General features: G+C 29.0%; 1 protein-coding gene across 2 annotated transcripts; it reads left to right on the top strand.

Moving 5' to 3' along the window:
• The first annotated feature begins 567 nt into the window (after positions 1-567).
• LOC129971334 (keratin, type I cytoskeletal 9-like) lies at positions 568-26,974 on the top strand. Of its 2 annotated transcripts, XM_056084995.1 has the most exons (15): positions 568-699; positions 5,462-5,491; positions 8,535-8,630; positions 10,035-10,079; positions 10,167-10,202; positions 12,243-12,374; positions 14,792-14,815; positions 15,975-16,019; positions 17,127-17,255; positions 18,983-19,006; positions 20,143-20,193; positions 22,363-22,389; positions 24,541-24,603; positions 24,634-24,645; positions 26,736-26,974. In XM_056084995.1, exons 1-15 carry the CDS (start codon positions 642-644, stop codon positions 26,774-26,776), a joined length of 813 nt encoding a protein of 270 aa, XP_055940970.1. In that variant the 5' UTR covers positions 568-641; the 3' UTR covers positions 26,777-26,974. The 2 variants fall into 2 exon arrangements, with proteins under 2 accessions (XP_055940970.1, XP_055940969.1); XM_056084994.1 differs by having other exon boundaries at positions 24,541-24,645.
• The last annotated feature ends 438 nt before the right edge of the window (positions 26,975-27,412 follow it).

Below are 27,412 nucleotides of genomic sequence, written 5' to 3'. Positions count from 1 at the left end.
TTTTAAACCAAAATAGCTATTACTTAACCACTGCTGACAGGATAATTTATGTAACTATTTTTCTATAACCACTCGATCCAGCCAGATAAAATATGATTTATTAATATGTGAAAAAAGATAAATAGTTTTATTTTATAAAGTTTAATTTCAGATTTCCATCTCAGACCATATATAAAAAACCCAAACTTAGATTTAAAAAATGTAAATTTGAATGAAAGATATTGAATCTTAAATGATGTGTTTACTCAATGGATTATTCATCATTTTTCTATAAAAACCTTTTTGTTTGTAAACTAGTGATAATCTGACACAACATATACAAAAAGGAAAGTAAATTGCCATAAATATTTCAATTTTCAATATCAGTACTATCTTGTTTTCTCAAGGAAAATGATTAACTTTTGCAAATCCTTTAAGCTTGAATTTTCGTAAGAAATCATTTCAATTTCATCAAAACCATTTTTAAGCAAAAAAAGAATTATTCTTAATTCTGTATCCACGATAGTAGAGGAGCAATTTATATACCCAGGCGTACATAAAAAGGCATTATCTAAGTTCTGTACAAATGATTTTTCGATTAAGGGAATTCTATAAAGATCCAACGAATATTTTCTTCTAGAGAATCTTATCTCGATCCCACCATGAAAACACAAATGTTAGCTTGGGTCCTGTTAGGGCTGTTTTGCTCTGGTGTTTCAGGTAAAAGTTTTATGTTTTTTTAAAACAACACTTTCATGAAAGATATTTCTCGATATTGGGCTATTAAAAGCACAGTTGCTACAAATCACTGACTGTGATCTGTTTTGATCATAAAAGGCTTAATTTTGAAAATATTATCTTGTATCTACCATGAAAACACATATGTTGGCTTGAATCCTATTAAACCTGTTTTGCGCTTGTACTCCGGATATATTTTTATTTCTTAATATATTATCTTTCATGAAAGATATTTCTGGATTAAGGTAAATTTTATATCAGGTAAAAGATATTTCTGATACCTGACAATTTAACCCGCACTTATCTCAAATCAAAGATTATAATATGTTTTGATCGTGAACTTCATGACGGTCTGCGTTAGAGCTGTTTTGTTTTGATGTTTCAGGTGAATTTTTATTTCTTAATATATCACCTTCCATGAAAGATGTTTTTGGAGTGAGGTAAATTTTATAATAGATAAAATATATTCCTGTATACCTGACTATTTAAACCGCAGTTACCTCAAATCAAAAATTATAATATGTTTTGATAGCAAAATGTTGAAGTTTATGACGGTCCGCGTTAGAACTGTTTTTGTTTTGATGCTTCAGGTGAATTTTTATTTCTTAACGTATCAATTTTCAGGAAAGATATTTTTGGAGGGAGGTAAATTTTATAATAGGTAAAATATATTCTTGCATACCTGACTATTTAAACAGCAGTTACCTCAAATCAAAGATTATAATATGCTTTGATCGTAAAATGTTGAATTTTTGACAGTTCACGTTAGAGCTGCTTCATTTTGGTTCTTCAGGTGAAAGCTATTTTTGAAGTCAGGTGAATTTTAAAAAGAGTAAAAGATATTTTTGAATGCATAACTGATTATGCCATATTTAAAACAAATCAAAGATTAGAATATATTTGGATCGTAAAATGTTGAATTTTATGACGGTCTGTGTTAGAGCTGTTTTGTTTTGGTGTTTAATGTGAATTTCTATTTCTTACCAACTTCCATGAAAGATATTGATGGATATTGTTGAGCTATTAAAACTAAACCTGCTTCAAATCATTGTTTACAATCTCTCTGTTTTTGATGATAAATCTCCCAGTGATAACTCAGAGCAGAATCCTGTAGATACTGCTACGTTCAGTAGTGGCGGGTTGGTCGACTGTACACAAAAAGAAGCAACTCTGAGAGGATTTTGTTCAAGATATTTTCCGATACGTACAGAATAGGAAAATCATAGAAAATAAATGCCAGGAATATTCTGATTTTGTTTTACCTAACCTTAGTAAAAATGCTGTTGTAATAAATAGTCTATCACTATGAATGTAATGTTATTCCTAAAGCCATTTTATATCATCCTCAATACCAAAATCGTATATCTAATAATCTTGCTATTTCTAAATATAACAGAGATAAACCGAGTAATTTCTACCAACAAGAGATTAGATGGTCTCAAAAAGACTGAATAGTTCCCATAATTTTTGCACTTGTGCAATTTCGTTCAGGATATTTTCCGACACGTGCAGAATAGGGAAGTCATAGGAAATAAATGTAAGGGATATTCTGATTTGGTTTTACTAAAGTAAATAAAATTGCTGTTGTAATAAATATTCTATCTATATGATATCGGTAATGCTGTTTCGAAAATCATTCTATTTTCCTTTCAATGCTAAAAAATCTTACATCTAATAATCTTGACATTTTGCAACATAACATAGATATAAAAGAGAGAATAGTTCCGATAATTTCTGTATTTGTATAATTTACAATTCCCTAAGAGTTTATATATATTATCTCGAATAACAGAAAGAAAAAGGGAACCTTTTTCTTGTTTATACATCAGTATTCATATTGAAAAAGTTAATTTTTTTATTAACTTTTAGCATGCATTTGGTGCAGGTTCACTTTGTGCAATAAAGTTGCAGTAAGTAGCAACAATCGCCTTCAGAAGAAATTTCAAATTCCGCGTTCTCATAGTTGTATTGAATGCTTGAAAAGACTCCGATTACAAACTATGCCAATAAAATATAATATAATAAATATAAAAATATGCAAGAAATCAGTTGATTAATTCTATTTTTATTATTTCGCTTTGTCAGAAAAAGTTAATTCAAATGAAGTGAAAATCAAATACAACAGATACAAAAAATGTATTAAATCACTGCCCTTACAAATGTAGCAAAAGAATATATTTGTGACGTCATAATTACCCGACACACAAAATTGTGCATGTCTTCTTATGCGTGAAATGCCTTGTGAATGAACCAATCAGCAAACACCGTATCGTGATCTGACAATTTGTTTTAAGTCTTTTTAACAGAATAAAAAAATAAGGATCCCGGGATCAGTTGCCATAAGGATAAGATATAACACGCACTTTACGTATATTTAAAATCATTCAGAATTTTCAGTAAATACAATTTATATGATAAATAATGTAGTTAGTGATTAACTGAAACGGGAAGTGAGAGATTGTGAAACCATGCTCTCTGATTTAGCTAGTTAATGGGCAAAAATATTTCATAAACTTTGATTTAATTTAGTTAATCATTTAAAAAAATATTTTAAGTTATTTCTTTCGCAATGTATTCAGTTTTAAAAATGCTTCATTTTTTTTTTTTTTTTTTTTTTTTTTTTTTTTGTAATCGGAATATTTTTTTTAAATTAATCAACAAAAATATCCGAATTTATGCGATAAGGCAAAATGTAAAAAGTCTTTTGAAAGCTGTGACGTATTATAATTTACGAAATTTATCCTGATTTATTTTTATTTATGTAAATCGACTTTCTGCTTAAAACATTAGCATGAATTCTCAAAGATCAGACTCTAAGGATCTGACCAAAGATCAGACCCCAAGACCCTAAGGATTGATTACGTAAATAATCTAACATAGGCTAAATTAATAAAAAAGAAAAATACCTGAAAATAAAGCAATAGAAAAAAAGGAAAATATAATAAAAAAGAAATGAAAATAAGAAGAGAAAATTAAGGATGGCGGATAATTTAAGAGGGAAAAAATCAAACGAGGAAAAGTAAAAAAAAGTATTCTGAACTAATAAAAATTCTGGAAAAAAAATTGAATTACAGAATATTACCCTAACAGCCGGTTCCGAAGCAATATTACTTTGGGACAGACTATGTAATTTTGAGCAGAGTTCAGATGACGAAGATAGTGCTTGAGCTGGCGCACTCTCTTTAATGTATGGTATTACATTTGGGATGCATTTTTTTAAACCTTTGAAAATAGTTAAATTTTAAAATATTTGAAAAAAAAACTGTAAAAACATTTATGAAACCAAAATATACCAGCTATGTAGCGCAGATTTTAAAAATCAAATAATTTATCAAATAATTTGCTTTAAATGTTGCAGATAGCTTAAGAAATATAAGTTCCAGGACTAAAAAATAAGCTACACTGCTATCCACTCTTTAAATATAATGTTTCGACTGATAAACAACACGAAATTTTCATTCATAAAAAATTATAATTACGTAAAAAAGTCGACTGAATTTACTGAATCGATATTGAATTTTCCATTGATATATTGCAGAAACTTTCTACACACAAAAAAATAATACTGTAATTAAGAAAGTAAGGGAAAATAACTAATTATAAAATATATGAAAAATATTTAAAAATTTTCAGAAGCTACAATTGGTTCAGTTAGCATTTAATAAAAAATCAATACATATTTTATGTTAAAGATCTGAATGTAACAGTTCGTGCTGCATATTACAGGCAACTTCATAAACATGTTACGAAATATATTATATAAGTACGTAAGTTATATTATATAAGTAAGTTATATTATATAAGTACGGGCATGATAAAATGATATTTTATATATTGCTATCAGATTCTCTGTTTCATTAAAGCAGTTCTTCATAAGTAGTTAAACGTTTCATCAAATGAATATTTATTTTCCCAACAAGCACCGAAAAATTAAAAAAAAAGTACTTTATAATGCAGTGAATCTTATGCTTACTTCTATTACATAACTACAAAGGATTTGTCTCTGCATGAATTCCAATATATGAAAATACCTGAAATTCAAAAATATGAAGTAGATTTTTCTGTCCTGAAAACGTGTGAGAGACAACCTTTGCAATCTCAAATACAGGAAATTTTTTGATTTTGAGATTTTGATTTGAATTTTGATCTTCTATCTCAAATTTCCTGACACGCCACTGATATCAAGGGGATATATTTTGCAACATAGTATTCATTCTCATATTCGGAAACCTTTCGCGCTTTTACGCATGCGTCAGAAGGAGCTTATTTCTAAATATTCGTATGAGAATAAATATTTTTCGAATGAAATCTTTGAGCTATTGGTTTAATAGCTTGATTTTTATTTGATTTTGAAATAATAATTTCAGCGTTTTGATGAATAAAAAATAAAATAATTTAAAATCTCATAAAGTAAATAATTGATTATTTTCCATATAAAATTATTTAATTTTCTTTTTTATAAATTTTCTGGCTTTGTAGAACGAAAAGAAAGAATGTATTTTATTTTGAAAGCATACCTTTATTTAAAGCTATTTTGATTTGCAAAAATTGTGTTTTTATTTGAAAAGAAATTAATTGATCCTATGAACGTTGTTCTGTTGCGATTTGTTGGTAAGAATGTTACTTTTAGGAAACATTTATTCACTTCAGGAAACAATAAAATTAACGATTTGAGAACAAAGTATAAAGTAATTATTTCTATTAAATGTGTGAACATTTTTTTAATATTTATATTGTTTTTTAGGGTTCTATCAAAGAAGCTTTTCACCCTACAGTAAGTAAAATAATTTATATATTGAATAAAATTTATTTACTAAAGCATATATATATATATATATATATATATATATATATAATAAAATGAGGGAATAATTTATTAAATTAAAAAAAATGATCATCATCGTTTCAAGTAGGTTTCGAAATCAATTTTATTTTCTTCCCTTTCCAAATTCTCAATAAAAATCAAAACAAAATTATAGAAATTCCAAATTTTCAAAATAATAACAATTGTCATTTAAATGACGAACGACAACAGGATAAATATAAGTTACGATTAACTAAATGTTTTAATTTGTTAGTGTGTTATGTGTTTTAATAATCTGAGATTTATTAAAACACAAATTAATTAACTAAACAATTTAATTAATATTTATCAAATAAATTCATTTCTGTAATTTAGATACATATTGTTAAAAGTCGAAATGAGCCCAAAAACATAATTTAATTTTAAAAAATTTAATTTTCCGTAGTGAATTAATATGAAATTGAAATAAATTGAAATTTCATAAAAAGCCCCAATATATATTACGTATACATTAAACAAGCATTTTTCTAACCAATATTGCACAAGAATTTTATGATTTGTACTCGTTGATGACATTATAAAAAGTTTTTTTTTTATTATGGAATCATTTTGAATTAAAAAAAATATATTATTTAAATAGAAAAATCGAATTCGCAAGTAATATTTTTGAAATTACGAATAAAATAATAGTTTAACTTTCCATTATCAAAAATGGACAATAATTTTATTGATAATTAATTATGTTTGTTGAACAACTGGTTAATAGTTCCTAAAAATTTTCAATTAAATATTTTATGTACGTTGCTGTTGGCCTCTCCAGCAAAGTATTTTTTAAATTGAAATATGATAAACTTATAACACGAACGTTTTACAAAATTTTTATATCATTTCATTCATTGTGAAATGTATCTTCCTAACTTCCTAACGTCTCGCCTAAAATGTGTACTTTAATTTGAAAACAGAAGAGGTTAAATTTCAAGTAACGCAGAAACTTTCTTGGTGAAAATGAATATTTTCATTTTAAATATAAAGACAGAAAAATAATTATTCAGCATTGAAATCTTACGCTTATTACAGAATATTTTTCAAAATTATTTTAGTATCTCCGAGGATAATACAATAAAGTTTTCTTTTATTCTACAAAAGCAATGCACTGAAATAAAGAATTTATTTTAAGGGAAATATTACTATATATTTTATTCCGTATAACATTAAAGAGTAAAAATAAATAACATTTGTTTCCATTTAAAGGACATTAAAGAGTAACGATGCTTAAAAATGGACACACTTCATGAAAATTTCATCATTGCTTGCCTTTGAAAGTTAATTTTTTAAATAAAATTTAATCAAATCAAAATCAATTTAATCAAATTTCAAAAAAAATATATTAAAAGCATTCTTTAAATAGAAACTTTTTTCTTTGGGGAAAAATAACTTCATACTTTTATCATTAACAATGAAGGTAAAGCCAAAGTGAAATATTAGAAGCATCAAAAAGATTTCAACTCGCCAACGGAATATAATATTGTAAAATATACTTAAAGGTTTTAAAAACGAATTAAAAATTAGAGAAAATGAAACAGCATAAAAACGATAATTTAGGCCAGACGAATAAAATTCTGAAAACTTAAGTCAATTACAGAATAAGTCGGTATAAACGGAAATCAGCACATTTTGCCCACGTGGAAAAAATTCATAAATTTGTGAACAGCATGATACAAAACATCAGCGAAATTGTGCTTTCATAAATCCACAATCTGACAAACTTAACAGTCAGTTAGTTAGAGCTTCCAACACCTTGCTTAATGCTATGCACCCCAGAGTCATTTCTTAGAAGCGCGTTTTATCCTAATGTGTTGACTGAATAAATTTACGTTGAAGGAATGCAGCCAGGAGTACTGGACAAAATAACTGCGAAAATGAATTATCATTTTCCCGTAATCATATAACAAACTGAACCGTCAGCAGACAGCTATCAACACATTTTTTTAAATGTTTTACGGCATTCTTTTCTCCTCAAGCTACATATTCTGCCTTTGCTCCGAATGTATAAATAATAAGGCAACAGACTGTGGCTCATATCATGTCAGCAGCAAAACTGTGTTTTCATAGTCATTTGACAAACTGAACCGCCAGCGGACAGCTACCTATTGGTATTTGGTTTTATACTTTGCTATCGACATCTTTTTATTCTAGATATATGCTGATATTGTCAGCTAGCGTAGCCAAGCATCAGTTGCATCAGGATAATAGGAATTTACTTCATTAATTCATTCAGGGAAAATACTTTCATTTCAGCTTTATAAAAATACTTATTTTAAGTAAACGTTTTAGAATGTGTCTTTGGTTCAAGATCACCAAGGAATTTCTTGTCTTACAATCTTGATTCCAAAAACTATTTTCCATAAGTGCTTTCTTTAAATCTGTCTTCGTTCACTGAAGCTTTTTGATATTTATTAACTTTGGTTCCCTGGCATTAGGAGACGACAGCCTTTGCTGCTAAAAATCACAGTTTATCTATTTCAATAATAATGAGCAATTATAAATAAGTGTTTTTCTTTTGATGATCTATTATTAAAAATATTTTTTTTTAATTCTTATGAAACCAAAAAATGACGATTCGAGTTATAATCGAGTATTATTCTAATGGATATAAACACCAAATATTAGCTTTTACAAAGAAAACTAAATAGCTTGAGCACCAAAAAGTTATGTAAAATCATCTGAGAAATCTTTTATATACTTTTCCGCCAAAAAAATGATCCTTTATTATCCAAATTATCATTAGTTTATTTTTTTATTATTTATTTATTTTGGTTTAACAGTAAATCTGACCATTGTTAATGTCTCTCAAATTTCCAAATTTTAATCTAAAAAAAAGGAAAATAAATAAATTAAAACAAACGATTTTCTTTTCTAAAATGTCTATATAATTTTAGAATACTTTGAAAGAACTGCATTGAATTTTTAAAAATTTTTACGAATTTAATTTTTTTTTCTTTTTTTGCAAAAGGAAATTATTATGGTGGAGGCTTTGGAGCTGGAGGTTATGGATCTATCCCATATAATGGCAACTATGCAGGATCATATGGAGGTGGAGGTGGGGACGGTAAGAGAATGTGAAGCTTTATAAATCGTTTTAAATTTACATATGTATATGCCGTAAATGAGGTCTAGGATATATACATAAACTAGGTTCTAGCCTAGTTTATATTATATATAACATATTTTGGTTGAAGCAGAAGGCAGGTTTGAAGACATAGATGAGACATTTTACATTTTTAAACTAATTGAAATATCCATTCCGGGAAAGCATAATTATTTACAAGCAGAGACGCGGACAAGGCACGTCCGCCACAGTCGGCACAAAAGCAGAAATAGAAAAAGAACGAAATAAATTATCCCTCGTCTTATATAACCTGAGATTTTGATAGGGAAAATAGTTCTTCATAGTGCTAATATATTAACAAGATTCTGATAGGGATTTCTAACGCATGTCAATCACAAGTAAGGGAAACACAGGGATCTTTTAAAAAGAATGTGCTTACTGGACATTTTCTATCCCTTCACGTAGAGCGTGAGAATGTATCGGCGTTTAGCCGATTTAGCAATTTTATAAAGCTTTTCTTGAATTAATTAAGTAGAGAACGTGGAATTGGATCAAGAAATAAGAGAATGAACTTACTATGGGCTAAATTAAGATAAAACTCTGGAAATTAATTAAATAGAAATCAGAGTTAAAATATCATTACATATATATCCTATCTGAAGATCTAAGCCATGAACGCCACAAATATTCAAATTTTTATATTCAGAAATACACACAGAAGCGCTTCGCAGTGTAGTAAGGGAAAGAGTATGCATGTTGGGTACTTTTTTGTAAGTCAATTAAAACCAAAACTCGACACAGATCTAAAATTTTAATTAGAAGTTTACATACCAAACTTTATCTAAAACTTTACCAAATTTAATCTACAACTTTATCTGAATTGCAGCCTTTCTGAATTATCATATTTATCCTTAAATAAATGAACAGATGAGAAACGTTAAAGCCCTCAATAAATTTGGTTGAAAATCTTATAATTCCATTAATTGTATAACTTTATAATTCTATAATTTCGATGTTAAAACGTGTGCCAGATTTTATGATCTATCATCATTTTGCATTTTAAATTATTATATTTTCCATTGGGTAGACAGATAAGAATCCTAATAATCAATTTCGTTCAAAATCAAAGAAAATTGCAATTTTGATGTAAATCTATAACAAATTCACCTCTGTATCTCACAGACATTTTATGTTTAGAGTTTACAGAAAGACAGATACAGCTCAATGGAAAGTGTTTTTGAACTCAGAAATGTCTGAAATTTGGAGATTTATCAAAATCTCGGCGCCGAATTTTTGTGACGATTACAATATTTTACCTTCGGAACTTTTGTACGAGAAAACACAAATTTATAGATATTTTTCATGTTGGTTACAAATTATGACTAATGCATACTTTTTTTCCAGAGGAAACTTTTCACTACAACTTAGGACCAGTAAATTTGCCACCAGGTGAGTTTCTGAATTCATTGCCCATTTTTCATTAAAATATAATTTTATAATTCATAAATAACCGTTTTCATTTATGTTAAATTATAGGTTCAAAGTATAGCTTCCATTTTGGCCCACAAGCAGGTATGTATGATGTTTTTTACATAAAATATGATACTTGTAATATGTTAAAATTTTTAACTGATTGTTTGGGATATAAAAATACACATAAATATGTGATGAAATTAATATTAATACACTTTGTCATATCTAGAATAATAAGGCAACAGATAAGCTAAGGATTATTAAATTACAACCTGTCATGCTTTTGGCATTGAAATGAAATAATCTGAATGCTAAACTAACCTGAACTAAGTTTAAATATAAAATATTCACTTTTTTTAAATCATCAGTCAATACTATGGTCTTAGACCTTCAATCAAAATTATTAAATATTTAAACGTTTTTTTTTATTTGATATAAAGCGTACTACTTCATAGAATTTGTTATTAACAAAATTTCAAGTCTTGATTAATTTTATTTTGTAGATAATTCGGCACTTTAAAAGGAAAAATCATTTAACCTGTTAAGTGCGTTCAACGTGTATAGATATCAATCCAAATCTTGATTTTGATGCAGTCGATGTGTCATTTTTTACTAATAAAAATAAAATTTTATCCGCTGTATTATGAATGTTTGCAAGATTTACTATACAACCATTCATATTGCGTGCTTTGACGTGGGTAATTTTCCTCTCTTGATTTTAAAAAGGGAAACTTAAGGAATTTAAAAAAAAAAATTCTGTAGGTAACTGGTTAATCTGAAGATTACTTACTTAATGTGTATATTTAATGCTTCCAAATTGTGAGTCTTGCATACTTATCAATAATTTTCAACCTATCAACCAATAGTAAATTTATTTAATTATTGCTCAATAATAAAACCAATTCATGTAACATTATATTCGTTGAACAAACACCAACATGTATGCTATCAAATGGCACGTCGGCTTGCCCATATTTAACTGTTGCTGATGAATAAAATCATTTCATGTGACATGAAATATCTTGAAGCAAATGTCAAAGCCCATGCAGTCAAATTGTACATCGGCTTACGTTTTTCAGTAGCGTATGCCTTTTTACTGTTGCAAGAAATCATTGGTGTCTCAAGTCGATTGACGTTTATCGACTTGACAATACGATTTGATTACAAGAAGCAAAGTATGTTTATTAACTAAACGGTAAAATAAATAAAAATCTATCAAATTAAATGCTGACCTTGCTATACTTATGATCGAGTGCCGTTTCATTTGAGAAAACAAACACACTTTTCAACATTATTTTTATTCGAACGAGCAATAAAACTATAACAAATTAGTATATGTAACATATTTTAGCAGTTGTTTGACCGAAAAGATGAAACTTTTGATGATTTGAGTTTTAACACAGATAACTATCCTATCAACTCTTAAATGTAAGCATATAATTGTAATGATATATCTTAATTTCATTTAAATCCTAATTAATTTCCTAATTTTTATCTTAATTTAACTCCTATTAACTTCATCCAAAAATGTTCTCTTACCTCCTGATCCAATTCCACTATTTATTTATTTAATTAATTCTCAATGCTCTCTACAAAACTGTCGACTTCGGCATTTTTTTGCGCTCCAAGCGAAGGGAAAACATCCCTAATGATTTCAACATTATTTTAAAGATAGCCAAGATTCTCTTTCCTATATCGACACGTTTCTATGATAACTCTATCAAAATCTCATAATAAAATCACTGAAGGGAAAAATTTCTATCTCTTTTGTTACTGAGTCGATATGTAGATTGGTTCATCTCTTATTGATTCTTCTTTGTCTCTAATATGTTTTACTTCCCATGATGAAATAAATCCAGGTTAATATTTCAAAAGTTTCTTCTATTCGGTCATGCAACTGCTAAAGCATGCGTATATATACAATTACTGAGCATAATCGGGGAACCATGCGGTACTGCAAACAAAAATAGAACCGGATTTACATCTTAATTTGAAATTACAATTTTTTGTTATCTAAAATATTTTTCTTAGTCGAGTAGGGGTGGTATAATAACTGCATAAGATATTAAAAAAAAGCTCATAAAATTCACATGATTAAATGGATTAAGCGTTTTTTTCTTTTGTTCCTCTTTCTCCTAGGTGGAGCTGCAAATAGTGCATCTGGAGGTGGAGCCCCTGCAGCCGCAAATAGTGTATCAGGAGGTGGAGCCCCAAGCTACGGAAACTATGGAAGAAGCCCATATGGAGGGTACGGAGGTTATTATGGAGGAGGTGGGTATGGAAGCGGAGGAGGTGGAGGAGCAGGCTCCGGTGGTGGAGCTTATAAAGGTGGTGGTGGCTACAATGACGGAGGATACGGTGGAGGTGGCTACAATGGCGGAGGATACGGAGGTGGTGGCTACAATGGCGGAGGATATGGAGGTGATGGCGGATATAGAAGCTACGGAGGTGGCGCCTACAACAGTGGAGGTTACAATGGAGGTAGCGGATATGGAGGTGGTGGATATGGAGGTGGAGGATATGGAGGCGGAGGATATGGAGGCGGAGGATATGGAGGTGGAGGTTATGGAGGTGGTGGTGGTGGTTATGGTGGAGGTAGCGGTAGTGGCGGTGGAGGTAGATAAATTCTATTTTATGTATTGATATTAGTCACATTTAAAAGCTATTCCTTATGTGTTTGTTCTAGTACTGAAAACCGAAAAGCCTGTTCAGATATTTAATTATAAATTTCTTCTTTAAAATTCAACTGTGTTAAAAATTTCCTTTCTTACATAAAAGAAATTTTGATTTGAGAAGTTTTTTGGAGCCCTTCTCAAATATGTCCAATTATTTTAATATTAAATTAAACAACAGTAATTTAATGTGAGATGAGGGAAATAAGTTTGTGATGTTAATTTATTGTAGCACAAAAATTGGCCGTTATAAAAATTTGCAGAAAAAAATTACTCGTTTTACTTATTTCTTTAAAAATACATATACTATATAAATCATAAATACCGATATGAATTTATTTTTTTCCTTTTTAATTCACCCTTTCATAATAATAAATAGCATGATAGATTCACTGAAATTAGTTAGAAATGGTGTGAAAAAAGATTATTGTTATTTCACGTGGAATGCGTTCTTATAGATAAGGCTTATCAATATTGAAAATTATGACTTATTCCTTATCTAAATTTCTTCAAACAAACTTGCTTATTTTTCTGCACAATTATAGTACCAATGAAATATGTTTTGCGAAAGATTCGGCCAACTGATGACATTCTTCAACTATAATACATAGTAATTTCGTTATCTTGGCAATTCAATTTAAATAAAACAAAAAAACACAGGAAATCCGAAAACAAATAATTTAACTTTCTAATAATAATTAAGAAATACTGTTTCACACAAGTGATAATGAAGAATTTTAAATGACTTTTATAAAATGATACCGAAGACAACAAGAAGCATTTTTTTTTCAAAGTGAGAACAGGCTTCGGGAAACTCGCATTTATGCTAAATAAATCATGCATGCAAAAAAACCAAACAAAAAAAAATTAAGCTTAATAAAAAAAAAATAAAAAAAAAATTAAGAAAATAACAGCAAAGTGAGAAAATTTTAATTTGATATACAAAACATTCTTTAACCATTTCATATTTTTATATTATATATATATATATATATATATATATATATATATATATATATATATATATATATATATATATATATATATATATATATATATATATATATATATATATATATATATATATATATATATATATATATATATATATATATATATATATATATATATATATATATATATAATTTAAAGAAGCGACCGGGATAGCCTGATTGGTAGGACGTTCGATTCGCGTCCCTTGGGTTGCTGCGAGTTCGAACCCCGTCGGCAGGAGACTCTCCGTGTGCGTGGTTTCTGGCGCACATATAAATCTGATGTGGTCACAAAGTCCCCCGTGTCGAGAGTCATACCACTGGGGGTACTGGATCAGGGGTGATCGTTCTCTGATTCAGGTCTAAATTACGATCTGTTGATGAGTGAATGAAATGCATGAATGAAGTCCGCCCGTAAAAAGCGTTGTGATGTGTGTGTCGCTAAGTCGTACTCTTGGTCCTAGATGGCGATACTGGAAAACAAGACACGCTCCCTTGGTTTAATATTACTGACTTCTAAAGTCAGTGGGCTTGTCCATGACAAGTGCCATTAGAAACAACAACATTTAAAGCTGTGCTAAAAAAAACATAAAGCTGAAGGGATTCCAAAATTTGGTTCGCGATTCCCATTTCTTAAGTACTACATAAAAACGTGAAACCATTTATATTTCTAAAAGCTTTGTATATTTTTATAATGCAAGTATTATTTCCAAGAATTAACAAAAGATGTTCCCTGAATAATTTTTAATTTAGGTATATAAGCTCTTTATGATTGACACATTGAGTTCTGGCATTGGGTAGCAATGCATGCATTTAAAAATAATTTTCTTCTGCATTATTTTATAATTCATTTCTTAAGAAAGAGTTGAATTTAATTCAAATATTTTGAAAGGCAATGAGCATTTCCTTTTGTCTTATTATAGTTAGCATACAAAATTAATGATTGTGCTAAAGTAAATACTGCATATAAATAAACACACTCTTACTTTAGATTTCTTACAATGATTTCCATTTTCAATTTCAGGTTATTATCCATACTATGGAGGAGGTTAGTATAATTTAATTTTTTTTTCCTTATAAACAATTTGATTGCTGCCAATTTTTGTAATAAAAATGCGTTTTAAATAGATATATATAATTATGTCATGCTGTAGAAAAGGCTAATAAAGTTGAAAAACAGGTAAAAATTTATCTGAGTTCGAAAGAATTCTTTCAAAACATGAATTAATTAAAATATGCATAAAACGACACTAATTGAGTAAACAAAATTTTAATACTCTAGAGGAAGTGACAAAGACTAATTAAATATTTGAGATATATTAGAAATATTTAGATGCATTAGATACTGAACTTAACCTGTTGAACATTTCACTGCAACCCCCCCCCCCCGGGGGTTGGATCTTTTCATAAAAATATTTTCAAATTACTGTTCCTTGTAATAAGTGTTAAAAACCTAATTTTAATACATTTTTCCCTCATCATTATGGTGACATTTGTTCTAATTTAGACTATTCAACCTTAACTCCTGCATCACTTTTTTCTGCATGGTTGTCTACTCTACTGTCTGTATCAAGATACAACAAACATCTGCGCTTTTGCGCATGCGTAATTAGACATTTATTTAATCAAAACAGTGGTGAGAGGAAAGATGGCGGAGGAGATATTTTTTTTTATCAAATGATATATCGAAATATTATACAGGTTAAGAATGAAAATACGTTAGCACAATAAAAAAAGAAGAAAAGGAAAATTGATATTGAGAAAAGTATAGTTTAAAGAAAAACATGCTTAAGAAAGAATTCTGGAAAAGCGCTCTTATTATTTCCCTCCCACAACTATTAATGCATATCACCCCTTCGCGAAATAAAACCACCCCAAAAATTATGAAACGACTGATCTCTTCCTTATTTCAAATCTTTTGTTGTTCCACTATTGATTGCTTTCCTTCATTTAAATGATGTTAAGAATCACGCGGAGCAATTTTCAAAAAAGAATTTCTAGAAAAAGAATTTAAAGGAATTCTTTGCGAGGTAAAAAACCTTAGGAGACTTTCTGAAGAAAAACAATGTTTTGATATCATTAGAATAAAAATAATATTTTTAGAAGTGTTATTAAAAAGACTCAGTTTTAGCACTTGTTAATGAATTTGTTTAATAAATTTTTTTTTTCTTTTCAATTCATCCGGTAATTAATATGTTTTATTACAGGATATAATCCATACTATTATAACTATGGTGGTGGTGGCGGCGGAGGTATGTAAAGACTGTTGCTGGTTCTTCTTTTAATAAATTCCATTTCCTCAACTTAAATTTATCAAATGTGATACAAATAATTAAAAAAATAATACACTATATTTAAAGAAGATCAGAAATAATTTTAAATTGTGTTAAAGCGGCTTTTATTTCTTGCCTTTACTTATAAGATAATAAATATAATTTATATACATAAAAAGTTATAATGCATAGAAGGATACCATTTAGTAACTACACTTTATTAAATATTTTTACTTGATAGATAAACTGCAATAAATCATGATTTAATGAAATGCATATACTCAGGTTTGGTTAAAATCATACACGCATGAGTTTGGTATTGCAGGATTTAACTTATTTAATGAATGAAATTTCAGAATTTTATTTCATTTTAAAATTATGAATTAAACAAATAACTTCGCAATCTTGATTAATAACCCAATTTCTTTTTATTTATCATATATGTTTTTATGTGTCAACAAAGGATTTCGCAAAGGCACAGAATTCAATTGCCACCTGGGCTCTTCAAAACATTCTACCCATTTGTTTCAATTACCTACCTACTGAGAAAAAGAATAAAAAAAGAGAATTTTTACTCTCTTCCCAATATAGAATACTACGCATAATTTTAATGTATATAATATGTATAGTTTTAGTGTAATTTTGTTTTAATCAAGTGATAATAATTGAATTTCTAAATTGCTTTTTGCTTTCATGATGAAAAAATTATATGGAATTCGAAAAATGTTACAATAGACCAATTTTGATAAGAAACAAAGAAAAGAAAGTAGTTATATCATTTCTATGTGGAAAATTTAAAAAAAGTGACAACATTTTTTATCATATTTTAATTTAGCATTAATATTTATAAGTTGACAAATTTTTTACTGCTGTAAAAATCACAAAAATATCAATTTAAATTTATCAAAAATATTTAAATTTTTCATCGTAATTAATAATTTATAACTTTTTTTTATCAATTCTATGCATTGATATTTTGGTAAGTTCCTCGGGAAAGATTTTAAATGGAACAATTTATAGAATGAAGTTGAAAATTTATTGCTTCAAATTTGATTAAATTTTAATCCAATGGTGTTTGCTTTACAGGCGGTACTCCACCAACAGGGCCTACACCCCCTACTCCACCCACTCCACCAACGCCACCGACACCCCCAACAATGCCTACACCTCCAACAATGCCAACTCCGCCCACATTCCCGACACCTCCCACTGGAAGTAAGATATACATTCAGTGCTTTTAATTGTTATATAAATTGTATAGATTTTTTAACAATTTAAAAACTTTATAATAGTAAAACTAAATTACAATTGTAATTAAAATTTAATATAAATTAATTACAATTTCAAAATTTGCCAATTAAAAACTTAATAAATATAAAGACAAGAAAGTCCATTTCCCAGGTAGTTGTGACTCAAAAGGTTTTACTGATATTGTTGGAACATCTATTCTAGAGCGAAACAAAATGGTTAAAGGTATTCTTGTATAACTTCTGGAGTTTTTCTAAGACCCATTCTTAAGCTGTCTCCTTCCCAACATTATCTTTCAGCAATGACTACCCTCTGAAAGCATTTTACAAATGCAAGACGAAGAGAGGTCTCAAAGCAGAAGATCCTGATTGCAGGCAAGAGGTTGAAAGTCGAAAGCATTTCTCATGAGCAGACAGAAAGTTCTCTACTAATACTAACTAAGAAAATTTGCTCGGGGAAAATTTTCCAAGTCATTTTTACCCCATTGCAAGTTACAATAGGGTCTGAACTTTCAAAAAGTGTTCCTCTTTCCGTAATTTTACTCTCTATAATCCTCAAATGATATCGTTAAAACTCTATCAAGCTACCTTGAAAAAGTTTTGGAAGACAACCCACCTTCCAAATAATATAAATTTCCCTCCCTTATTTAGTAGTTGATTGTGTGATGACAAGAATAATCGCTAGAGAGAGGGAATTTAGAATGTTGACACCATTGTGTGACGACAAGAATAATCGCTAGAGAGAGGGAATTTAGAATGTTGACACCATTGTGTGATGACAAGAATAATCGCTAGAGAGAGGGAAATTAGAATGTTGACACCATTGTGTGATGACAAGAATAATCGCTAGAGAGAGGGAAATTAGAATGTTGACACCATTGTGTGATGACAAGAATAATTGCTAGAGAGAGGGAAATTAAAATGTTGACACCATTGTGTGATGAAAAGAATAATCGCTAGAGAGAGGGAAATTAAAATGTTGACACCAGTGTGTGATAAAAAGAATAATCTCAAGAGAGAGGTAAATTAGAATGTTGACACCACTGATGGTTAAAAACATTGAATTACTGGAACGGAATAAACTCTCTTGAAATTATCAATACAAAAGAAAATATTACGACGTGCTACATTAAAAATAGAACTATTTAAAAAATTCTTTAAATACTCGACATCCATCATTATCCTCTAAGAATTCCTCAACAATTTACTGGACTCTAAGACATCACAAAGCGAAAGGTCTAGAATGTGGGTAAAAAGAGAGAAAAGATGATAGCTCCCATCGATTGGCCGATGAGTTAAATAATATCACATAGAAGAAAAAAAAAGGCATGGGGAATATTTTATGTATCCTTTCGACTTAAATATACACAGAATTTCGAATTAGGAAGAAATTATTTCTTTCCCTATCAAAACACTTTGGAATCATCACTAAATGGATATTCCAAGATTTCTGGAAATGAATAATTTATTTGGTGCACTTCATTAAGTGTTCTCTGCTTCTTTTCAGGCAATGGTACCATTAGACATTCCACTCTTAGTTAATTTACTTTTCCATAATTTTCAATCAACGTTGATTTGTTAGGGCCTCGATATCTCTATCTTTGAACCGTCATATATTAGATGATTCTCATAATTGTAAATGTTTTTCTTATAATCAAAATAAGTTCTATTTAAATTAAAAATTTTATTTTTCAGATTCCTACTACAGATCTGGTCCCGGTTAGTATAAAAGTTATTTTATTATAAATGTCACATTTTTATTGTAATAAATATAGCGATGTATTTTTTTAAATGTATTCTCAAAGCCTGTGTTACCGTCATAACAATTTCTGAAAATAAAAACCAATTTAATTATTGTTTTGAGGACTCAAATGAGAATGGAGAAAGTGAGTGAGATACAAAAGAGTTTTTTTTTTTAAATTTATTTCCTTATTTCACTTCAGAATATCGAAATTCCAATTTTTAATGAATGTACAGATTATGTACTCTGTATACTTCGGTTAGGTTTTCGTATACTTTCTACTAGAATTTCAACGAATTTTCATTCATTGAAATGCATGCAGCTTATTTAAAAATGAAGATCATGCAACTTAATCTAATGAGGCGAATACAAAAGTACATCTGCAATTAGCAAATCAGCATCTTTATGTGTTATTTACAGTTTTTTTACATATTATATACAATTTTATTCTTCTGTTGCGGAAATGCATGGGGATTCTTCTATAAAAATTTTATTTAACTTCTTTCTATTAAAAAAATGTGGGGGATGGTTGGGGTATGGAAAACAAATTGAATCTTAAAGCTTGCTTCTATAGAATAAATTATGTATTTTCATCATCTAAATACTTTAATAGTAAAAATAGGAATTTCGATTAAATGCAAGTGATTTGTAAGAAGTTTTGGTAAAAAATTCTTTTATATTTTTCTTTATATTGCACGCCTAAGCAGCGCCATCTAGCGGGATTCTAAGAAGTTATCTGAATGCAAAGTTGTGGGCTAATTATAACTTACTCTGCGTTTTCATGCCGTGAAAAGGCATTAATTATAATACAACATCAATTTAAAACTTTAATTTGTGACAACTCATGTAAGAAGTCAGAAGAAATCTTCGAATATTATCACTTCGCCATATAAGCAATCCAAAATGTAATCCTAATTTATTTAAAAATAATTTAAAAGTTTGAGCTGTTTTTAGGCGTTGCACAATTGATATTCTCTTTAATGTAATTTCATGTTTAAAATAAATATTCTTAATTTTATAGAGCTGTATTTTTTTTGAAGTTACAAAATGCTTAGACACATTTATTACGCCACTGACCATAAACTTGTGTAACTCAATTATTTTTAAATTTTAGGTGGCTTCTTCTACCACGGATCGTTTCCTTTCCCGAATGGTATCGTGAATGGTAAGTAATCGATTTTTCCTATTTTAGTTTGAAGTCCTAATTAATTTTGTTATTATGTGATTAAGTGCCTCAGATAGAGTAATTGGATTCTATCTGTATAAATAAAAGAAACAAAAAGTTTGCAATGCAATCGACAGAAATAAAATCTACAGCTCAGAAGTATAATAAAGGATAAGGAAGATTTTAGTGATAATTTCGTAACAATTAATTGAATAGTTGATTTTTATATAAAACTTTAATTGATATAATCCTTAAATGTGTCGTCTACTATCGCTATTTAGTCTTTATTGAATATTAATTGGCATTCGTGATTATTTGGTTCTCTGGTGATAGTGAGTATTAGTAATTTCAGTTAAATCCTTTTAATTAAGAGTCCAGGATACTCTATCAAATCATGTACCGTAAATTTACCATACATTACAGTTTAGTTTAGTTATGTTAACGTCCCGTTTTAAAGCAACACTAGGGCTATTTTGGGAAGGAACTCGTAATTTTGAACCTCGGTCAGATGGCGAGGACGACACCTGAGCTAGTATCTCCACACTACACCACACCAGCGGAAGGACATGTGCCCCAGACGGTTTAGCGTGCACCACCAGGCATTACAGATGCGTTACTTTAACTGTTTCAAATAGGTTCCGCTTATTGCGCACATGAACTTTGAAGAATATTCCCCTGACATCATGGGTCATTAAAAATATAAATATTTGGTTGATATATCTCATAAATTTCGCGATACTGCAATTTCAATTTTTATATGTCTCGTAAACTATACAGATATTAAGCATTTCTTCTTTCAACCGTGGGTGATTGGTTAGTTGGTTTGAAGGGTTTAAAGGCACAAGAGCCAGGCTAGGCCACGTTGCGCCAAACATACGGTTAAAGAGAACATTGAAATTAAATACACTAGATTTTTAAAAGATTATCAAGAAACTTCTATAAAGAGATTCATATAAAAAAAAATCAAGCATAAAATCAACAAGCGGACAAAATGTGGACTTTAAAATCGAGATATTTCAACCGTGGAAGAAAATTACGTGATTAGATAATTGATAAAACCATGAAAAGGCCTAAATTTCAGGCCAAATAAAATTTCAGGCAAAAAAGAAAAAATACCAAATTTTAGTAAAGTTTTACATGACAATTATATTGTTATCATTAAAAAGATAATTTATAAAGTTTTAAAGTGGTGTGATATTCATTTTTAAGCTCAATTATATTTTTGAAACTTATCGAGGAAAAACGTTAAAACTCAGCTTAATTTTTTTAATTAGTTAAACTTCTAATCAAAATTTCAAAACACTCGTTCTTAGATGCACATTACTACTTTCCAGAATATATATGTGAGAAATTTGGTATCTCTAAGTCAAACAGTCAGGCCTGTAGAACGCCAACGCACAGACACACACATGAATCTTTATTATTAGTAGATATCTCTTATACGATGCAGTCTTTAACGACTGATTTGATATGTGATAACTGCAGCATCAGCTATAATGAATTCAGTTCAATTTTAAAATTTGTATTTAAATTTTGTTCACAAATAGGGAAGTACTTATAATGATCATAACGTCCGGAATCTTTTTGGAGTTGGGAGTATGTGCGAAGAAAAGAGCTGTAGAGCAGAACTCCTTTTGAATACAAAAACATTACGAATAAATCACGCCTCTGCTCCTCATACTGACATATGATACATCATCAATGATGATATCAGAGGAGCAACATCATCATTATTCTTTATATAAGGAACACAAGAGTTCTTGACTTCGCCAGTTATTTCTCATCCCACACGTGAGATTCCTCCTTGGGATAACGTTGAAAAGTAAAAGAGACTTTAGAGAATATTTCATGATGATTAATTGAATAATTAATATTTATTAAAAAGCTCATGAAAATATTTTCATTTCGTTCAATGCCAGTTTTATCAATTAGTACAAAATATTATTGCATTTTTAAAAAAAATTTGTTGAATATCCATTTTTACTAAATGCCACAGAAGAAACGATACTAATTTCTTTAATAACGAAGAAACTGAATTGCCAAATGAAAGTAATGAAAATAAGAAATTATAAATTCAAGAAATTAAATACAACCTTAAATGTTAACAACAAATAATATTTTTTACTGCCTCTTCTCTCATTCATATTGCTTTGTTCTATTTTTTTCCAGAAAATGTACGCGTAAATGGACCTCGAGGTAAGAATTTTTCTCATATTTATTCAAGCATGTATTTTTTTTTAAATGTTGGCATGTTTCATGTTTATACATATTTCTTTTTCTTCAAAACCATGGTGAAAATCAGGCTACCTTATTTAATAATAAAAATATTTTTAGCATTATTTATGTATTTGCTATAATAAACGAATAATTTCAGTTTACTTTACAGTGTTTAAAAAAAGGATTTCATTAGTTCTATAAATTTTGAATTTCAAGCGTCATTACATTTTACAGAACGTAATTTTGAAATATGATTCAAATTTGATTGAATCATTGAAATCAAATTGAAATATTATTTCAAATATTCAAGGTTCCTAATAAGTTTCTTTCCAAATTTCCATACCACACCAACAAAATATCAGATTTAGCATGTATCATGTCCACATAACATGGACCTTTTTAGATGGAATTACATTTAATTTTAGTTTATATTTAAGTCTCCTGTCGATCAGCACTAGAGAAGGATACAGAAATTTTTAATAGTGGCCGGTTGACAAACTCTACATCTGAGAGACGATCCCTGTCAAACCTCGACATCACATTAGAGGAAGGACGTTCGGCACTCAATGGATTTAACGCCTACCTGGATCGAATCAAAATTAACCTTTTAAATTTCCTTTCTGGTAACTAAGGCATTCTGACTATGAGGTCGTCGTGGTCAGAATGAACTTTTGCTTTTTCCAAAATCCTGATTTTATAACCAGGAACCACGGCCATTTAAAAAAATGAAACAGCATTTAGTAGAGCAGATTATATTGCCCTATTAAGAAATAAGTGCAATAATCAGTGAATTTATAAATTTATTAAACATTTCATTATAGTCAAGAAATGTAATTTTGAGGTATAATTTAACAGACAAGTATTAACACTTTTGCATACAATGACGAGATTAACTCTTATTGAATTCTTAATTTTAAATATGCAATAGAGTGAAAGTATAAAGTTATTTAAAATGCAATAAATCAATTAAAAAGGTTTCAATATCTTAAATGCTTTTGCAAAATGTCTTATTCATCTGTAAGAGCATTTATTTTAATAACATATTTTGAGCCGAAATTAACATAGCATATCTTCCATGCGTTAATAATTCTGAATAAGCTTTGCGTGACTAGACAGAGATTTTTTTGCCGATTCTCATACCAAGAAAGACTAAGGGGAAAAACAAGCACCATAGTCTCCTGTCATACATTTCAATCAAACAGAGATTATCTTCATTCCCATTTACCAAATTATTTTCCAACTGATTTTTTTTAACTGCATCTTGATCTTCTATATCATAAAAATAAGTGAACACAGAATATATGTATTTTTTTACACATTTTATGTCTCGGCATTATATTTCTAAATTTATTATTACAAATTATATTTCGAAGTTGAAAAATTTTGTAATTGGTTTCATCTTAATATAATTTCTTAGATGCTTGTAAATTCTGTAAATAGTTATTTTTGTTTCTTTTTTTCTACTGTAAATATTTTGTTAATTAAATAAAATTCCCGTAACATGCCCACCAAATCGTTCAGTGACCAGAATGGTCACGAGACGGCGTTCTGTTCTGTATTACAATAGAAATTAAAATAACAATATATGTTCCAAATAGAATGTGTCATTTAATTAAAAAGTTAAGTAAATAAAAGGATAAGTAATTAAAAAAATAAATTATTATTTTATAAAATAAAATTTTAGTGCTAATTTTAAAAAAATATTTTTATCCGAATAGCTGAGATATTAGATTATTTTTCAGGTATTCGGTATTTGCTCAGGTATACCTTTTAACGATCCTGGAAAAATGGATGAAAATGTTATCGAATGAATATTATCGGTATTTGAAATTAATAAAATATTATAAATTTTAATCGAATGGATATTCGATCATAATTTTAAAAATTATTGGTTTTAAAATTTTACTTTTATTTTTCCTTGCAGAACTCAAATTATAAATATTTTGACTATTCAAAAGAGAGGTATTTTTAATTTAATCAATTACAATACCCATTTCTTCATTTCATTAATGATTAATTAATTTGATATTTTATAAATATCATTAACATGAGAATTCTAAGATTATTAAGTAAAAGTAACAAAGATTCATAATTCATAAAATTCTAACTTTTAAATTTATTTAATGATAGGATTTGGTAGACCTGCTCCACCCCCTGGTGGTTCAACCAGTGGATCAACTGGTGGCTCAACAGGTGGCGGCTCAACAGGTGGTGGCTCAACAGGTGGATCAACAGGTAGGGCAGCAACTTCAGGTAGTTCGAATAACCTACAGAAATTAGATCAATTTTGAGGCAAAATTTAATTCGAAAAAATATATATTTCATTTTGAAATTTCTTTTAATGTATTACCCCGCTACAAATACATGCGCAAAGAGAATCTTTTTTTTTCCAGAAAATATGAATTTAGCATGGTTTAAGAAACACGCATTTCTCCTCTACAATTTTATTAAAAAAATTACTTTATTTTTCATTTTTCCTCACTCTTATTTTTCAAATAATTTTTAGATTCTTATGACATACAGATTGAAAGCAGGCACATAAACATAAGAAATTCATTTCAAAAAATAATTACCTCTAAAAATTAACACGATTTCGTCAAAATGTTATGTTTATAAGTTCGATCCTTAATGAGTAAAACCGAGAAGGAAAACCAGTTAGGACTAATCCAGTTAGGTTAATCAGTTTTAGATTACCGAGGAAAAGAAAAATACTGGGCAAATTTCACATCTTGCCAGTATTATAAAAATACTCATGCCACAAACTTCTGAATAATTTTTTAATAATGGCATGGAAAAGTTGAGTCATGCTGACTCCATCTGAGTTCTCATTGGAGGTAGATGTCTTCTCCTAACTATGTTATCAATTAGACAGTTAAATACAATGTATCTACTGAATATGATGTACATTTTATAGTTCAGCTGCCTATTTTTCAAATGGTGTCAGACAAACTTACTTCATGTACGAACTGAGCTTGGAATGGCATAGTTCTTGATTCCGTTGAAGACAAGGCATCTATCTGCTGATCACTTTTCAATTAATGCGAGTCAAACTAACTTCATGTTTAAGTCAAATCGATATAAATGATACAAAAAAGCAACGACATCATGTTTGAGAAATGGATCGCGAATATTCCTGTATAGTTTCACCTTAAACATAGCGAGATATTTATAAATAATTTTAAAAAAATAATTAACCAATTGTGATGTCTTTTTTTGTTTAGTGTCTGTTTTCATGAACAATGCCAATATATCCAAAATACATAAACCGAAAATTCAAGTTGCTGTGACTTCTTATTTTGACTGAAGAGTCACAAAAATCATAAGAATATTCACAGAGGAATCGCAGAAGTCATAGCAATATCCACAGAGGAATCGCAGAAGTCATAGCAATATCCACTGAGAAATCACAGAATTCATAGCAATATCCACTGAGAAATCACAGAATTCATAGCAATATCCACTGAAGAATCACAGAATTCATAGCAATATCCACAGAGGAATCACAGAAATCATATCAATATCCACTGAGGAATCACAGAAATCATAGCAATATTGATTGAGGAATCACAGAAATCATAGCAATATGCACAGAGGAATCACAGAAATCTTAGCAATATGCACAGAGGAATCGCAGAAATCATAGCAATATCCACTGAGGAATCGCAAAAATCATAGCAATATCCACTGAGGAGTCACAGCAAAGTCTCACACAAGAGTTGTTCCGGAATCATACGGCAGTGACTTTCTAAACTTAAAGCCGGAATTATATTCGGAAAATTTTTTATTAGGTGAATAAATTCAATTAATAAAAATCATTTTGTAAACAAAAAAAAATGAATATTAAAAACAGTAAAGAAAAAAAACACACACACAGAGACAATAATAATACATTTTATTAGTAATGTTTACTCATGCTCTTCATTCACATTGGTATTTTAGGGTAATCATGCGTCACCTTAAAAGAAAGGGTGAAGCATTATCGTATTGGTCAAAGAATTATTCAGAAATTAATGTTAAGAAAAGAAATTTCTGTAATATTTGCTCATATTTTCTATTAATATATTCTTATAAAACTCTTAATTTCTATCTTTTTTTTTGTAACTAGAATTAAGATTTCTTAATTAATCTTACATATCGACTCACTTGACTTTAGAGGAATATTTTACAACATATACATGGAATCACTATAAGCATAAAATATTTACGGTATCTCCATGTTGTTTGATATTCTAAATGCTGGATGTTATTAAGCATTTTGGATTGATAGGGACATTACGTCAAAAATATCAAAATTCTTCATTTGAAATTCTTGTTCTTCTTTGCAGGTGGCTCAACAGATGGTACAACCCCAGCATCAAAAACGTAAAGACTGAAGGACAATATCTGTGTCGAAACAACCTGAATTTTCATACAGCAAATGATAGAGATTTCAAGCAATGAATAACCTCTTCAACTTATTTGTTATTTTGGTGATGAAATCAAATGGTTAAACTGGGGATGTTATATTGTTGCTTTGTATGAAAATACTTGTAACGGCTCGAATGTATAAAGTACAACGAAAGATGATATATTTGTTGTTGTATCTTGTGTGGATTCTTTTTATTCTCTTTATTTATTCTAGAGTATGAAACAAAATCTTGGTGAAATAATCTTTATGAAATATGTAATAAGTACAGATATATATATATATATATATATAATTTGCAGAAATAGAAAAAATGATTAATACATTAGCTGATATATAATGGGTGTATCGATTAATGATCCCTAATTTATTTGTAAACAAAAGTAGATTCACAGTCTAGAAGTTAGTTCCTTCAGCGTGAGTAGACTATGACTTGTATCAGCAGACTACCAAAATTGTGACCCAAGAAGTCACAGCTTTGCTAGGACAGAACCTGTCCGAATATCGTTGATTAGCAACTAATTTCGGGTAAACATGTCTAATTTCAAATCAAGATTCCATCTTCAACTTAAAGTTATAAAAAAAACGAGGCGCAAA

The sequence above is a fragment of the Argiope bruennichi genome, chromosome 6, assembly GCF_947563725.1.
Source record: "Argiope bruennichi chromosome 6, qqArgBrue1.1, whole genome shotgun sequence".
Classification (NCBI taxonomy): domain Eukaryota; kingdom Metazoa; phylum Arthropoda; class Arachnida; order Araneae; family Araneidae; genus Argiope; species Argiope bruennichi.
Note: the sequence above shows the minus strand (reverse complement) of the source record. Positions and strands in the feature narration are given on the sequence as shown.